Below are 18,472 nucleotides of genomic sequence, written 5' to 3'. Positions count from 1 at the left end.
TAGACGTGATTATTTTGAATCTATGTCGTGTAGCTGTTAACATATAAGATGGTCTGTGGTAAAACGCAGAACGTGGTAGGCCTCAGGGCCAGAGCTGGAGCTAAAAGGGAAGGTGTTTCTTTTCACGACACAGATTGTTTAACGTTTTTTGGTCATTGCATTAATGGGCCATGATTTAGAGTAATGTTTTCTAAATAATAGAATAAGAGTTTTAACATGCTTTAATTAAATGAAGAAATTGAATGCTATAATCATAATGTGAAATATTGTAGGCCTGAAATGTTTTAGCATTGATTTACACGTACATGTCTGGGCTGAGAAATGTTGCAAGCTTTTTTAGAAGTCTATGAGAGTTGGGTTCTTGGCGGCAGATATCTGTCTGCAACAGGAAAGGGGGGATCCAATTATAAGTGAATGAATAGAGGTCTGTTCAGTAGACGGCCCAGACATGGAGGAGGGTTCTGGAATGTTTAAGGGGTATCAGCGGGCCGGAGAAGAGACTGAGAAGCAAGGTCAACTCTAACGTCTGAGGCCCAATACAAAGCATCATGGAAAAAGCCTGAAGTTGCACCACGTGAGAGGCGTTTCGCAAGGGGCGTCTCAAATGTTGTTGACTGTTTTGTATTAGGGACAGCACCCCTGGGTGGAGTTAGAGCAGAGACCTGAGGACCCTTTAGAGAGCGGATGGGTAGGCAGTGAGGGGTCATGACTGGAGAACTTTAGGTTTTCACCAAGAGACTTAGAGTGGGTGACTTCCCTTGGGGGTCATTCATTGCTGACACCTTTGTTAGGTTGGGATTTGGTTAAGTAGGGATACCATCTAGAACAGGGTAGGGACGCCTAACCTGTGTTTGTTTTCCTCCAACCTAAATGAAGGAGAGATATGCGTCTATGCTGATAGCTTTGCTATTTTTAGAACTTGTGTTAGTGATTTCTGTTGCTCGTCTGAGGGCTTTTCGAGAGCACATGTATGTAATTGGACCTGTGTACCTCGTGAATCTCATTCTGAGATGCTTGTATTTGCAGCTCATTATATCTTTACAATAAACTTTTGAAACCTAGAAGTTGTCCGTGATCTTTGAGAGTAGAGTCCTTTCTTGGGTGCACTAATTTGTAGATAGGTGTACTGTTTCCTTCCAAGACAGGCAATAAAGGTTCAGTCGACCAGATCGAGGTTTGGATCAATAGATATAAGGTATCGATCAAAATCTCGCCCTTTCAGCCTCCATGGTGTTACTCCCGTGAGGCTCCACCACTCCTTTTCTCACATTTTTTTTCTTTCTTCTCTCCTATTCTTCTTCTCCACCCACTCTTAACACCTGGGAAGGGAGGGAGAGCAAGGTAGGAGACAGTGGATTAGGCGCACCTTCTATTTATGATATTACCGTAAAGGGTGAGCCTGGTCCAGTAAATAGCTGGCCAGATTATGGCTACAGCTCCAACCCAATAGATGTGTAGGTTGGTATTGATCAGGAACAGTATACTCACCATAAGAACAGGTCTCGTGTTGTTGACATGCCTCATTTTTAGCCAGAACAGAGTTCTTTAAAATGAAACACATTACTGGCCAAATCTACCCTCCCAGCTGGATTGATCGGGAAATGTAGTACGTTTTTGATAATCATCATCACCTGTGTTAGGCAACACGGTTTTAATACTGTCAATGGCAAACCTTTTCTATAGAGATGCAAAAGATTTACTATTCATGCAGTACTTATTATTAATCGAGGATGCATATAATCCATGTCAGGTGTTGCAAACCACTCACTGGTTTGCTTTTTTGTATAAATAATGATTAAAAAGTTATTCAACAATTTACTGATTGAATGAGCTCATACAGAAACCAGTCAAATGAACAATTCCATTTTATTGTGATCTCCAAAAACATTTTGGCCAGCACAACAGCTTTCTTGACGCACCATCAACATCGGGTTCATAATGTAATCACAACGAAGCAATTCACATACACACTTTAGGCAACAGAACATGCTTGATATTATGTTTTGATAAATCCTGCACAATTCCGCACAGAAATAAAGGACAACCAAGCTGCAGGAGCTTGAAACGGGTGTGTCCATCACTGGTACCAGAAGGTTAAATCCATACCTTTTTTTTCACTTTAATCAACTACTAAATAAATAATTTGCATTTAGTGTCATTGTTTGTATCCCATGTGGACGTCCTGAAAGATGGTCTGGATCCGGCTGTCTTTGACCAACTCCTGCAGAAAGACGGTAGCCTTTGTCCCCTCGTATGAGCTTAACCAACAATGGTGCCCGATTCCACAAGGGAATTAGAAAATTCTTTAAATTAACACATAACCTACTGTAGTGTGCACTGAAATACATTTTACTGCATTGCACTGCACGGTACCCTTTGAGTTTCTAGGCGTCTCCAAACAGTTTTAGATCGGATTTGCCAACCCCCTGGAAGCAGTTGGGAATGCAGTCAAATGAATGTCCCTTGTTTTTCATTAAGACATGTACTTATGAATACTGCTAGCAGTGGTTCGGCCATGAAGTGTAAACCATGCGGAGGGTAAGGGGCGACAGCTAAAGAGAATGGAAATATTTCAGTTTACAAGTTCCTTCTTGCTGCTATTACCATTTCCCTTCACATAGGCATTAAAGCAATTATGAGGAAACAAAACTCATGCGGATTTGTGCCTGCTCAAGGCATGTTACACCTGGGTCCATGACGGCCAGAGCCATTACAGCCAGCAGATTTTTAGGCAAACCACCATGTAAACTGTTCCAATTTAGATTTATTCTAAATAAATGCATTGTATTTGGCTGTTCTAAAATCCAGACAACTCGAGCTCTGGGGTTCAAACGCTCTACTCAAAACTTTAAAGCAAGTCTTGAAAATAGTCCATATTTATTCCCCCTTTAAGGAATACATTTGCATTTCTTATGTGTATCTTTAAAATGGGGTACCTTACGAGGAACTGTTTTGAAAAGTTTAACTTAATTCAGCAAACAGTATGTTTATTCTCTTGCTGAAGACTATCAGTACAATGGTGATTATTTTGTAACTGTATTTTTGCCAATGTCACAATGGTAGACTCCTATTATTTTTGAATTGTTTGCATGCTGAGCCAAGGATTGTGATGGCATGACCAAAACAGGGCACACAACAACAAAAACACTAATAGCTTTACAATTAACATAATTAAGTGAAACTTTGCAAAACAGTTTTTGTACAAAAACTACTTTTTATCTATAGTTTCCCTTTTAAGGACATAAACCATATTATATAATGTTTTAAAATAAAATTAAGATATTTAAATGTGTTTAGGAAATCTGAGGATATGTAAAGAATTGTGGCTCAATCGATGTGCTCGTCTTCCACCTTTGTTAAAGGGGAATTCTTTCATGTGCTTTAAATTCTCTTTTGGGTTATCTGGGAACATGGAGTTATAGCTAAAGCATAATAATATGCTCTTCAGTCTCAGAAAACCAACTGTATGACAATGGCAAAAGTGCACTTTACATAGGATGGTGAATGGTTTGAATTTTCATAAGCCCATAGAGGAGTGGACAGTGATTTAGGTTGTATTATATTCAAAGACCTGACATAATAACAAAGACCTAAATACGTTTCTATGAGTTTCAAATATTGTTCTGTTTTTTAGACAGTAACTCAACAGCATTATTCAATGATGTCAAAAGCGAAGTGTTCCATTTTCAAAAGTCTACAGTCAAATTTTAATGTGGGTTTGATTTGGTCTTAAAGTATGTGCTTACTGAGGATCAGAGCATCCTTTGGAACACAGTAGCACACGTTGGGTTGGGCAGAGGGATATCTCTGGAAGAAAATGAAACAGCACTGAAGGGAATGGCTGAGCCTACGTCTGTGATGAAAGAAGCTCTTCTGAAGATATAGGTCATAACAGCCTGTCTGCGGCACTGTACCTTCTTGATGAATCCATCTAGTAACAGATTTTTAAAAATGTATCAAACCCCAATCAAGCTTCATTGAACAAATGACATTTCTGAAATCCTTAAGTTGCTAATTTTAAGTAATTTGGGATGCGGTTATGGGAAGTGGACTTTTGTTCTTACTAGATTTCTCCTTTAATAAACTTGCTCAGGAAGTAACTTCTCAAGTAGCTGAAGATGCCACCATGCATTGCTCTGTTCACTTTCTACTGAACACAATTGCTTGGCCTGCTCTACCTCGCAAGCAATCAAAATATGGCCGTGGTTCCCGACTTAACACCCAAAGTCACAAAGAACTCCAACTATTTGGAAAGATCTAGCCCAAACAGGGTCACTGTAAAGGCTAGAGAGTTAGTATTTTCATCTAATCGCTTAACTGCAGCTCCTCCCTGAGGACAAGGCAAACACAAATATGTTTTCTATCAGCCCAGTTTACAACACTTGGCCCCACACATTTGGAACTGTGCACTGATACTAAAACATGAAACTACAGAACATGTCCAGTGAAGAATTGGTTTAACTCACATGAAATTAACAGTAATTTGAATATGGCACTGGATTTTATTACACTTGCTGATCATCTGAAAAATTCACCTTCTCATAGAGAAGAAAATAAATAATTTTCCTATGTACATAGCAATAAAAATTCACATTTTAACACATAGTTAGACACATTAATATCAGCATGTAGGTAGTCAGATTGTCTTAGAAATGCACAGTACGCCTTCAACCACAATAGGCTTCAGTTCTAAAAAGAAAGACTCGACCTTCTTACGAAGAAAGTAGAGCTCATTCCAACTACAAGATACCACCACCAAGTTCTAGACAACACAAACCAATGTCATTTCAACCAATAGCTGTGTTGGAATGTGCTGCTCTGTGACATCTGTTTTCAAGAGCATAGTCCACTCTGTGACATTCATCTTTCTGGAACAGCGGAACTATCCAGAGGTAACACAACCACGTCCTGTCAGGCTGTGTAACTGACACTGACTCCCAGTGAAGGAAGTGTCTTTCATGCAATGTGCAGGTCTGCCAACTGCACCAGGTCATTGTAGAGTTTGAGGATATGTGTGGGAGCAATTGATTTACCACTATATACATTTTTCAGATACATTTACTGGTTCGTTTGGAAAGGTCACATGAAGGTTATTGCCCTTCGGGGAGGTTCTGTTTGATGTTCTTGTGGGTCTGCTTTCTTTTACTAAACAGGACTGCTCCACATCAGTCCCCTGTGAGGAGTCTGACAAGTCTGAGCCACGCAAGTTCCTATCCGACGTCCGGGACAGACCCGCACCAATAGTGGTGCCTGGCAACGTGTTGCTGCCCTTCATACTGCAGTCACTCAGCTCCAGTGGGTAAAGCAGCGTCTGTGAGGTGCTGGTGACCTCCCTGAGCTCCCGGGAGATGAAGGATGGTGAGTGACTGGACAGGACTGATGAGGTCCTCCTGCCCTCCACACAGTTGAAGCTGCCCCTTGTGTGGGATCGCCTGCCTCCACCCATGCGACAGAAGAGGCACTTGATCTTCTCGATGAGCTTCACGAGGACGGTTTTTCGAAGCAGAATATAGATCCAGGGGTCCAGGATAGGGTTGACGGAGGCGATGCGGATGGCCTGGAGATCTGGGTTCCTTGCGATATCAATAACAACCTCTGGCTGGTACAGCTGGTTAACAAAGACTCGCACCTGGGAGAGAGATCAAGACAGGAAAAATGTTATAACTTTGCTAGGCAAGGTAAATTAGGATAGTCAAGGCAGTACTAACCACACATAAATATTACTTATAAGTAAGGCAGACTCACTTCTAATGCTTTGCACTTTGGAACCAAGTGAGCATTGGCAAAACGCATTCCAACAATTACAGCATTTGGTCCAGTGTATTAACATAATGAACCTTTGGGATTTGTTTATAGTAGGAAAACAATGGATTATTTTTCTGATGAAAGTAAAGACTTCTTTTTTCTTGGACGTCATTAACTTATCGAGTCTTTGTGCAGCTGCCAAGTTACATCTACATTCCTGTGAGCGCTATTTTGTTAGTAAATACATTTGGAGAAAACTAGCTTGCTCACAAAAACCAAGGACAGTCGTTTGTGCTTTTTAATAAGGTCCGCTTTCTACCTTCTCTGGAAAAACATGTTTCCCAACAGGTCTTCTGATGCCCTAACTTCGCTTCCAAAACAGGTTCCCTAGCAACAGAGAGTGTTAGGGTATACACTGCAATGTTTTAATCACACTCAAAGGAGACTTGTTGACACATGTTGAAAAAACAAATAGTTGCTATCAACCACTCGATTGCTCACCGTCTTTCGAGTCTGGTAAATCGGGTTAGTTGGCTTAGCATACGATAAACATATTCGATGTACTATTTTAGAGCTAATATTATGCATAACATATGACCCATGTCGAGCAAACGAAGACATGGTGTATATGACCGAAACAAACACATGCTCTCTATGTGTATAAATATGGTAATAAATAGCAGATTGCACTTTCTTCATCTGTACATATGGTTTGTACCTGGATTTTTCATGTGTATTTTTTACTTCAATTTTTTTTTTTTTTTTTTTTAAGGATCAAGGGGTTAAATTTGTGCAAAAGGATATAATCACTTTGAAGAGGCCTACTATAAGCAGAGCTGTTTTCCTGTGTAAAAGTGATTGTAATGCTCAATCTGTGAATCAGTAGTGTTTAATGTAAATTTCACTTTACTGTGGTAATAAACTGCAATTTGACCTTTGCTTTTTAGTAATAAATGTAAATTTATTAGTACAGTTGCTTTAAAAAAATGTGTCATTGATCTATTTTTACTGCCACTGCATATATATGTGATATATGTGTCACTGGATAACCATGTAATTTGGTCCATTATTATCATTGAGAGGTTCTGGTGACATCACAGACCATATTGTCAAAACTCAAGTGAACCCAAAGATGGCAATGTAAGTTCATATGACATATGTAAGTTACACATTTTTTATATTTTTATTTTGGGGTAGTTAACTTTATAAGGCTCATTTCTTCTAAATAAGATAAATTACACTAACTTGAATGAAAATGTTCTGATTTACATTTCTTAACCCCTTCGGGGCTGATGACTAACTCAGCTCGTCATGAGCGTAACCTGCCGTACGCTGATGACGAGCTGAGCTCGTCGTGTAATGCAGCTTTTTGCGAAACGCAGCAGGAAAACCGCTAGGTTAAGTAAACTGTTGGATAACAATAGGCTATGTTGAGGGTCAGTGGAGTTATGCGATTCTGTAGCTTCAGCATTACTACAAAATGCAATATTAACCACATTTACAACATAGTTTGCAAATTTCACAAAAAAATTATCTTTCTTGAATGGATACAAATAAAACTGCCGGAGACTGTGCTGGATGTTTAGATAAGCTCGTGAGATAATTTAGATAACCTTGCTACATAATCATATGGACTCTGATAATTGTGAAACTTTGGAATGTAGTGAGGGTAATGTCATCATCATGACGAAACTCCTATTTAACAGGGAACCATAAAATGTTTTCCATATCTCATGGTTACCAGTGAAAATATGGGTGGTTATGCTTCTGCATATTTAACACCACAATATTTCATGGTTACCTGTAGAAATATGGGGATTTATATTTCTGCATTTTGAACAACACAATAACACCACCCAAAGGAGAGAGAGAGAGAGACGCACACACAGAAAGAGAGCGATGGTCAGTGAGAAGGAGTGTCGTGAGACAGAGAAGAGTGTGTGATTTGTTTCACTGCATGTTACAGGAACACATATAAGACTGGTTGCAGAAAAGCAGTGTACCTTAGATTCACATCCGCAGTTGAGAAACGTTGATAAAATGTTTATTTCATGACCGCTTGCAAATAAATTATTTTCTTAGTTTGTTTAAGGTCCAATTTGTTTGCTTTCTTTGAAATGATTCCTAGAGTCTAAAAAAAAAAAATCTATATTATAATCCATATAAAGAAATTATCTATTTAGATGCTTTCCTGGTCAAAACTCAGCTTGTGTGTAAATATGTGGCTTGGGAATAGTCATGCAGAGCCTGTACAATCGAGTGGCAAGTATACGCGGCCCCCCTTTGGAGGACCGAAGGTAGGCGGAGAAAAGACTGATCTTTTGAAATGAACGCCAGCCGGATTCACAAGATTCTCTCTTCAAGCTATTCACAAAAATAAATGAGCTATTTTAGAAAAACTCACACCCCCTCCCATTAAAAAGGCACTACCCCCTCATTTTGCATGGTCAGTGTGCTTCCAAGTTTACGTGTTATCGCTCCAAGTCAACCCGACAAGACCCTTCATCGAATACTTTAAAGTCCCATCACACAGGCCAAAGCTCTGGCACACCCAAGAAGTTAGGGTAACTTTACACTGACTACTCAGTAATGTGCTCATTCTGTCTAATAGGACATTATAGAACTCGGACAGGGCACCATAAGTGCAGAAACCCTGAGTTACTGTACCTGGGCTACGTATGTGGATACATTAATAAGGATAAAAAAATCTTACTGCATAACAAAGGCAAAGCCCTCAGAGGAGCCTGCTTTTGGATTTCTGCTTCAGTTTTATGGCAATGAGCCAGAAGTGTCAGCACCTCATGTTAAGGAGTGCCACAGCTACACCTCAAAGGAACTTTGTTGAGTTTTACCACAGTGGGAGAGGGGTTACTTTAATCCCAAGTTCTCCCCGTTGAGTTCTAAGGACCCATGCCCTAATGGGAGAATAAATGAAGTGAACTAAACAAAGAATATAGGAGTGGGAGGTCTAGATTTAAATAGAGAGCATGGAGTGGATATGATCAAGGAAATCTGAAACTATCAATAAATGTGAACTTTATAAAGGCCTTACCAAGCAAAAGAGAAAGAAGTATGAAAGACGGACTGTGGCCTGGCCTATTATTGCCCTGAGAAGGGACGAGCGTCCTCGAAGGGTCCCATCTTACTGCAATACCAGACATGCCAACCCTCCCGATTCAGGTGTGAGACTACCGATTTGAAGGCTAGTCTCCCGCCTCCCGATTCCTACAAGCAAAAACCTGATTCCTTGGGGGTTTCAGCTGACAGGGCTTGGTATTGTGTAAAGTGCTAATTCTTCCAGCAAAGAGTGGCAATGCAGGGGCTCTCGAAGGAGTGAAAAACCAACAAAGCGTCATTAACAAGGAAATCGTCTTTTAAAGACCTGCAAAGTACTGGAGGGGTGGGGTGGGGGGCTGTTTCAGCCCGGGCTGCCACAGGGGGGTGCATGCACTGCCAACAACCTGCCAGGCCTGTGCCCAACACTTGCATCACCATCTCTGCCTGCCATTGCACTCCATGCTTCTGAAAGTTAAGAAAAAAACGTGCATTTGCGTTTCAAATGTCTGATCCTACAGCAGCACACTTCCAAAGCCCATACATGCCAGTAACCCGATTCAAGGCCCCATTCTCCCGATTATTTTTTTTTAATCTCCCACTTTGCTCTCCTGAAATGTTGGCATGTATGCAATACAAAGACCTCATCTCGCGAGGGGATGCTTTGAACTTTGGGGCTTTCACAGATGTTAACGCCCCAGCTGATAAGAACTTTAGCGAATCCCAGTAATTTGCTCAATGTTTCAGAGCTCTTAAGTTGTCGCTTCCAGGCATAAGGAGCTGGTGTAGTCATGGCTTGTCCTCCGTAGTTTCGTAGTACATGTGTTTTTTATCCCACTGCGAACGGAAATCTACAAGTAAACAAAAGTGCACATAAAAAGCCTGAAATTAATGAGCTTCTCACACATGGAAGCGTGAGAGGTCTGGAGTTTCCATATCTGCTGCTCTCCATTTCTGAGACTGGGGCTGTTCCATGAAAGGTTAAGAGGGATTCACGCCTCCCCTACTGCTGAGCCAGACATTGCACAAGGATCACATTTCTGACCTTCCAATTAGAACCCCCTATCAGTCTAACTGCTGCAGATTGGTAGCAGTAGAAATTCCTCTGGCAGATAAGATCCTTTAATAGCCCTGGCCTACTGCACTTTCTTCAAGGCTGGCTCAAGGAAATCTGGATGCTTTTCTTTAGAGATCTAACCCGGCGGGTTGGAGATTACAGCTTTATAACACCTAATTCTATCGGGTTTTGTATCAAATGTCAAATAATCTTCTTTTAGAATGTCAAACAAAGCATACATCAGGTAATGTGATCGCGAGACTGCCAACGATTTCTTACAACAGGGGCTGTAAAGTGGTAAAAAACACACCTTAGCAATGGAAAAAAAAAACTGGCAACATGAATGTGGTGAAAATCGCATTTAACACTTGCAACATTGCATATAGTTATAACACAAAATAGTGAGGACAAGTTTGCAGCAAACAAGACAGAAAGTGCTGTGGAAGCCGTCTCATCTGTTTGAGATTGAACAGCTGTCGGTCGTAGGCAACGACCGCTTTGTGGCTCTGGTTTGGCCGAGGACATTGCAGCCCTTGTGGATTTGATCAGTGCTTGCAACAAAATACAAACTCCCAAAAGCCTCTGAGATTATTTTCAGGGCATACGTGCCACGGACAGACCCTGAGGGGCCGACTGATACAAATACGGAGTCTGGTTCACCAAGATTTAGCTGCGAGTAAATGCGACTTAATCCTGTAGTGTTCCAGGCTTAATACTACATTTCAGGAGTGATACAGAGTGCACAGAAGGGTAATAAACACCAGAAAGCGCAATTCACGAAGAGTTTGCTGTAACGCTCTCTTCTGCTCCTGCCAATGCTGAATTCCAAGAGTACTATTACTAGTGTCAGGAGTAATAAGTGGGTTTGGTGGCAGCAGGGTTTTGGCGGGAGTCCGATGTGCACGGGAAGAAGGCACCGGTGCACTGCTGTGATACTGCACGAGCACAGCAGCTGAATACACACTTGTAATTTGAGTCATTGTGACAAGTACACCTTGCTCCAGTCCTGAAACCTTCGCTTGCCATACAAGTGCATTCTGGGACTCGTAGTCTTGATAATTTGAACATAATATATCCTCTTTCGAGAAGATTTTTTGGGGGGAAAATGAACACCCACAATTGGAAACGTTTTTTTAAGACCTGAAGGCGTTGCAGTCGTTCTACATAGAGTTGGCACTGATGAAAATTGACCAATTCTCTTGGAAAAGCAGACGCAAAATCTCCAACATGAACAACAAGAGACACATTATCCGCAGACAGCAGTAGCATGGGGCTTATGGGAAATGTCTTTATAATCTCTCATAGGTTTTTTTACTTTTTGTTCTGAGTGGAAATGCTCATCTATCAAAAATGGGGTTCTAGCAGCCGCGGACTGTGCAGGACAGAGCGGGGTGGATGGGTGGGGGTGTTCGACAGAAGACAACGGGGGAAAATGTATCATTTATTTTTCCCTTGTGGTCGTCAGTTGAAATCCCCCCTCCACCCGGCCCCACCACTCTTACCTGTACGGGCCGCGGCTGGGTTCTAGCCAGACATTAGTTAAGGGTGTGTTCCTTATGCCCTATGAAGATCAAGTGTTTTTTCATGTTATTCCTCCGATGTCTGCTATCAAAATCTGGATTCTGACTAAGCAGTCTTCCAGGGGTGCAAAGGAAAATGGACCTAGAAAAACTGTCATTTTGAATTGTGTGCCATCAGCATGAGCCCATTTACAGAGAAAGCCTTTCTAGAGACCAAATAAAGGAGACATGTAAACAATGAAAAGCACCCAACGGTGAACCTTGCTAGGCCATCACAAAGAAATGAGTGATTGGCTGAATGAAAGATGCCTCTCCGTATAACATGTGACTTGTTCTTCAGTACTTTTTCGAACCATTGCATGGCCCATATCCTTTTCCACCATGGCAGACTGTTCAGCAGCTAAAAACCATGAGGAAAAAAAAAATTACCTGACAGCGCTTCCTCTGTCCACCCCCAATAGCAGTTAGTCAAAGAGTGCAACAAGGCTGTCTTGTGCCCCTACCTTTACAGAAGCTGGACTGGAAAGCTCCCCGCCCTGAGATTCTAAGATAACAGGACCACAAACTTTACATTTTGGAGGACTTGGGCTAGATAGGAATATTGATAATTGGTGCACAATAGCTTGAAGTGGTCCAGACCAACTGGGGCCACCGACCCTGCTTAAAGCACTAAGAAATTACCAAAGCTTATGCCTGCCAATGTGCAAAGGGGTCACAAATATATATATCAAAAATAGGTCCAGGCACTCTACAAAAAAAAAAAAAAAGTGGCCCACATTCGCAGATTGCGCCTTTTTGCAAAATACATGTTGCTGTAGGGCATCGCCGCAGGTCTTCCTGATGTGCGGTCCTCCAGCAAAAGAAACGGGCAGGCATACGTTTTTGGCGCTGCCTCAGGGTTACTATTCCTCATCTGGGGCAGTGTCAAAAAGACATGGGTGTTGCTAGGAACGCTAACAGCAACACCCATTGCATGCCCCTTTAACGCAGAAAATGTGTTAACGGGAACAATATTTACAAGGCTGCATTAAGCCATGCAAAGTGGCTCAGTGCTGCCTGGTAAACATGAAGCAGGCCCCTGCGCCACCAAAGTGTTGCAGCAAGTGACACTCCAGTGGAGCAGGCTCATTGTAAATGATGCTCTGTGGCCTATTTACAAGCCCTTGCGCCGCTGGTGCGTAACTTTTAATGTATACAGTGACAGAGGCGATGCAAAGGCCTTGTAAATAAGCATCACAGTTTTAAGTATCATGGATAGAAGGGGGTGAGGGGTTCTCTAAAAGAGGCATCCGCCGGAGTATACGTGAGGCCACTTCTCCTCAGCCCGCGCTCCCTCCCCCTTCAATTCTGCATACATTAATGGGTCGACATAGCAAGACTGGGAATGACACCTCCGCCCCGTTGGTAAAGGAAGTTCATAGAGGCCCATCTGCATAGGAAAGGATGCTCGGTACCCCACTGGGCCGCTGGCGGCATCTTAACACAGACACTGCCTAAATTGTCCATCACGCTGACCAAAAAGCGGCCCACGACTGCATCTCAGATACAGGCTCATTGCCCGAGTGCCCGCTTTGTTACATTGGAATACCGAGGAACGACTTTCTCCTGGAAATCAAGTAAACAAAACAACTTTGCGATTCGGGCAAAGCTATCGGCAGCACACACTGCTCGTGTTTTTTCCACCAGTAGGTGGCGGTCACGTCGCACTCTGAAGCACTCGGTTGCTCCCACGTCCGTAATGTGGATAATCAAACTTGCGTGCCACCTCGCATACGGTAAAAATAGGAAGGGTCGGTGCCAGCCCAACAGCTTCTCAATACACACAGGTAATGCCTTTGGCAAACACAGGCCTGGCAGAGAAAAGGCCCCGGATCACCTTTCACCGCGCCGGTTCAGAGTGGAGTACGCGGTGATTTTAGCATTATAGTGACATTTATCTGAACTCCTTCACCGATATCCGATTGGGTGCAGGCTTCAGTGAAGATAATTTACAGGCTGAGCAATTTGTGTTGGACAAAAAAACTCTCGCTGTATGGTCCAAGTGGCAGATAAACACTTGACACCATCTGCAAGGTGACGTAACAGCCAGAACTCGGAACCAGGTTCGAGCCTCGGGGTCGGCTCAACATCCTGGGGTCCAGGGCAAACCTCTTCCCCGTGCTTACCAAAAATGAACGTTTAATGTAACTGGTGCTCATGCAATGCGAGCCAATATACCTTCGCGCCGAACTCACGCTGCATAAAACTGCAAAATTAAAAATCTTCGTAGCGTGACTAACAGAAAAGCATTATGGACTTGTAGTTCATTTTCCGCATTATAAGTAGGAACCTGCTAGTTCCCGAATGCAGGGCAGTTAGCGGGAGACCAACGACGTGTTATCATCCTCATCAGGGGCATATAAGAGATCTCCAAGCCGTGGGTGGGTTCCACCTGGCTCCCTCCTTCATTCATTAACACACCATCAGGGCAGAAGTCCTAAAACAGTTAGTAGAGGGATTTAAGCAGCAAGGGTATCATGGGTGTGACATAACAGGAAGTCGCATATTTCTAGGTTTAATTGGAATGTAAGATTGTTTACAAAGCATAAACGAACCATAAAATAACGAGGCAGCACGCATACCTGATCGATAAAAATCGAATTAAAGAGTGATGATATTGCTTTCAAAATCTGTTATCTTTACACAGTCAAAGTAAAGTTGAACATTAGACGCACCAAGCTCAGCGGGCCTCAGAGCGCTAGAGGGTGACCCCAGGGGTCTGTGGCCTCTTATTGAACACCAATGCTTTGGGAATTGTAGCTTTGGCCCATTTGAGTTGGCCTATCACACCTGAAAATGATATATCACAGGAAAGCTAAGGACCTGGTGTCATGGATTCATCTGGTAACTGGGGGCAGGAGATGACAAAATGGGCGAACGAGCCATAGAAGAGGTGAGTTTTAACTCTCTCTCAAAGCAGCACAGGTCAAGTAATTGGAGGGAGCCCGTCCCTTTTAAACCATTATGTATCATTTCCAGATGGTTCTGGCGTGAAAAGAGAAGGGAACCTCCTGCTTTCGTGACAAAATTCACCGGTTTGGAGGGGGCCGCCCACATATTCTTAACTTGTAGATTACTTAACAAGGAAAAAAACAAGCCACCGACTCGTTAACTCTAACAAAATCCCGTGCTGGAGGGGGGAGATAAATTTAAATGCTCCATTTGTCCAACAATAATTGTGATATGTTTAAAAAGAGTGCACCATGGTGGGTGATTCAGTGATCGTTCTCCACCTTTTTTTTATTGGCGCACAGAGGCGCCAACTTACTGCTAAATATAGACTGTGCCAAACCACAGATCCGATAGTTACACACAGCCGTGAAAATAAGTTACTTCACATATTGTGAAACCTGTGCTCTCTCTTCCTTGTGGAAATCGGCTGCTAAACTTAGAAATGTCACATTCAAAACGAGGTGGTGGTGGCTGGCCTAGGGCAATCTGGCGGTGCCAGGAGAGCTGGTCCGACAGGTCGGTGGGGCCAGTTTTTTTTTGCCTGTCTGTTTGTGGGCTTGTTTTATGGTCTAGTGGGCCGGTTTACTGTTGATTCCCCGAATCTTACAACAAACATTGCCTGCACGACGCCGTCTCCCATGTCTTGTAAAGCAGAACGCACGTACCTTTTTGTTTACATTTCTTTATTGTCATTTAGTCAAACTGTACAGAACACAATATAATTAAGTGGACAGACATACACATCCCATCCTGCATACATTAAGGTGGTCCTGGAAGCAGCATCTGCAATTGTATGGATGGTGACAGGATTTGGGGAAGGGGGTGGGGGGGGGGGAATAGGACGCTTACCCAGGGCGACAGTAAGCACCCTGTTCCATGGAGGAGTAGCCAATGTGTACATCATAAACAAAAAACTAAACAATGACTGTTGTTTTGGCAGCTTAGTGGAGTGGCAGGGGTACACTGCCAACACTTACACAACGTGTCTTTATAAGTTCAAAACTGCCCGATTTTCACGTGGGACTCTTTTTTTTTTGCTATTAGAGTCACTATTGTTGGCACTTTAATTTTGAAAGCCTGACCTTTTTTTCTGCTCCCGTCGGTCCCTGGTGTGAGATGTGCGTTATGTCCAGAGCTGCAAACCTTGCAACTAGGGGAAAGGGTTCTAGTTTTGGCGTGGGTTCGAGGTCCTGTGATCTGGGTAAATCATTTTAATTTTCCCGTGATGCCTACAAAAAAAAAATGTGTTTTTGTGTACTAACGTAACTGGTGCTGATGGAAAGCGCTCCAATATCTTCGGGTCGAGTTTGTGCTGAATACAACTGGAAAAAAAAATGTGTTCCCACAGCTCACTTGCAAAACCGGGGCGATTGGTAAGGCAAGCACTCTGGAAGTGGCTTGTGTCTGAGATGAAGCCATAAGCTGCCTTTTGGCCAGGGTGGTGGCCAATTTCGGCTGTCTCAGATGCCGCCAGTGGGGGGTTGAGCGGCCTTTCCCAGGCAGATAGGCTTCTATTAGGGGGGAGGGTCATTCCGGCTCTCACTGAGCCCCCCCATTACCGTATGCAGATTGAGCAGTGAGCCTGAGAAGGTGGCCCCACTTCCAATCAGGTGTGGTTCACCATTATGAACTAATCCGTGCACAAAGAGTACTGGCAACATATCCATTTAATGAATTAAGAAACCATGCCTGTTTTAGAGAACCTCCACCCCCTTTCTTTTTATAACATTGAAGCAGTGTTTTGGCCACTTTAAAAAAAAACTAATTTTAAGGGGTTCCGGCCCAATTTCTGATCCGTATCCAACCCTGCAGACCTGCCCCTTGCGTGCCTGTGAGGAGACGAGGACCTCGGGTCTAGCGGGTTTGCGCGCAGGCAGCCGCTCCCTCGTTGAATGACAGACAGCAGGGCTTATAAAATGTACTTTCTCCCACCCAGCAGACTGCTGCACTTCTCACCACGCCTGTGACACATTCCTCTCTGCTCTACACTGGATTCTTTCAAGACAAGCCTCAACGCTTCTTGCCACGGGGACATTTGCTGATAAGTGAAGAAAAGGTTTCGGTGGTAACGTGAACTGGGCCTCCGCGCGTGCCTCGACCGGTCCCACACCTCTCACAGAAGCCCTAAAGCCGCTATTGTAATTGGGCCAGGCTGAGGCATATCTGCCTGTCATTTAATATAACACACAACGATGGCCAATGTATACGTGTGTTCCTAAGTGAATGTCTTTATTGCGTGGGAGTCAACGTACGAATTAAGCAATGTGGTATCTAGTGCAGAACAGTTCAAAGGCCACAGCCTGCCCAGGAGGTCACAGAAAACACGGTGGTAGTGGTCTGTATGGCACTTTCACAAAGTCTTGGCTTATTAGCAAGCAGCAAGTTGCATGCTTGGGTGGGTGAGCCAATTCAGAGAACTTTAACAAGGCAATGACAAGCTCCAGATTGTGACACGCAGGTTGCTCATAGGTCAGGATGGCGCCGGTGTCGCGCATTACACGTTCCACTGGACACTCATGCTTAAAGGACACCTGGGTTTACAAGGAATAATGTATCCCCACCGCCAATATACTAGATTGGTAGGTCATGGTGGGTTTCTGTGGTTTTGTAAAGAGGGCAGACCACTCTACAGTGGCTTCCCCACGCCGATTATTTATGCCTGGCGGTATTTTGTGCTTTATTAATTTTGCATACCTGTATTCTCCAAAATTTGAAAGCTTTCCATGCTATTACAGAGCTGGTAAGTGGCCACAAGTGTGGGAGGCACGTTCAGCCATTCCTCTTTTTAGGCAACACTGTCCTACATGTCTCAACTCACCCTTGCAGTCATCTTCATCCTGCAAACAAGCTAAATGCCATCGAAAGGTTTTAACGGGTTCACAGGACCTGAAAACCTCTTACCTGACAAAATAGTTCCAATCACCAGTGATTTCAATGGATTCACCCTCCAAAACCCAAACCACTGCCTCACACCCTCTGGAGGGAGAAAAGACTTGGAGGTATATGAATTAGCATGCTCGGATTATTTAAAGCTTTAAAAAGTTAAACCACAAACTCCAGAATGCAAAGGGATGAAGATAAAAAGTCAGAACTGGGGGCTGCTGACACTTTGCATGGACCACTTGCAATCTATAACGTTTGCTAGGTGTGCATCAGACCTGCGGCAGTCAGTAAAGAGGTCTTAGACCAGGATACACAGTACTCTGTGCTAGAAAGTGTATGTGTAATATGTTCCCAGTGTGTGGGCTGCCTTCGGATTTAGAACTCTTGCCAAAGTATGAACATACTGTAACAATTACTGACACAGGAAGTGAAGGTGGTTATATGCGCTCAAGTCTGGGAGTTTTGAGCGGCAGTACTTTAACACAGGAAGGAAATAAAGCTATGATTATGTCAACTACATTACCCCAAAAGGGACTTGTAATTTTACGTTCACCTTGTTAGAGAATAAGACTTTATAAACTGTGCTTGCAAATATACAAATCATCCAAAGTTGTGGAAGTCAAAATACTTCCATACTTAAAATGGTTGCAGTAAAATAACTTGTGGAACAAATATAATAGATAACAACGGTTTGATAAGGTTCCAGCTGGCATCATCCGGCCTTCCCGAAAACTACTTTTTGTGTATGTGTGTATATATATATATATATATATACATATATATATACATATATACAGGGTCAGCCTCGGGGATCCAATCAAAATTGCCTGTGGTCTTCATGTCCCTGGCTCCAAAAAAACTGCACAATCACACAGTTTTGAAGTGTAAAAGTGATATAATAATAAGCTATCTTTTCTCTAAAAAGTTCAGGTCGGTTTTATCAAACAGCCTAATGTACCATAGCTCAGGGAGTGAAGACATCTGCTGCCAAAGGCCAAACGTAACTTGGAGATCATGGTTTGAATCTCTGCAGGATCTGTTTTTCATTCTTCAAAGGTTTATAACATGAGTGCTACTGGGTTGGTATAATATTAACCCCTGCAACCTTCTGTTCTATTATGCTGTGAGAACATGGCTTGTAGCAATTTATAAGCAGAAACAGGACTATTTTTTGTTTTGCAGTTTTATACAACACGAACTTGACCCAAAGTAATTGGAGACA

The 18,472-nt window shown here is 42.9% G+C and overlaps 1 protein-coding gene across 1 annotated transcript in view; it reads right to left on the bottom strand.

Annotated features, from left to right (window-relative positions):
- Positions 1–1,847: 1,847 nt before the first annotated feature.
- Positions 1,848–18,472, bottom strand: part of PTGER4 (prostaglandin E receptor 4) — a 29,445-nt gene continuing 12,820 nt past the window's right edge. The window contains exon 2 of the mRNA XM_078674998.1: positions 1,848–5,629. Within this exon, the coding sequence (XP_078531124.1) occupies positions 5,036–5,629 (594 nt within the window). The 3' untranslated portion in view covers positions 1,848–5,035. The remainder of the gene's footprint in view (positions 5,630–18,472) is intronic.

The sequence above is a fragment of the Lissotriton helveticus genome, chromosome 2_1 (assembly GCF_964261635.1).
Source record: "Lissotriton helveticus chromosome 2_1, aLisHel1.1, whole genome shotgun sequence".
In the NCBI taxonomy this organism is placed as follows: Eukaryota; Metazoa; Chordata; class Amphibia; order Caudata; family Salamandridae; genus Lissotriton; species Lissotriton helveticus.
Note: the sequence above shows the minus strand (reverse complement) of the source record. Positions and strands in the feature narration are given on the sequence as shown.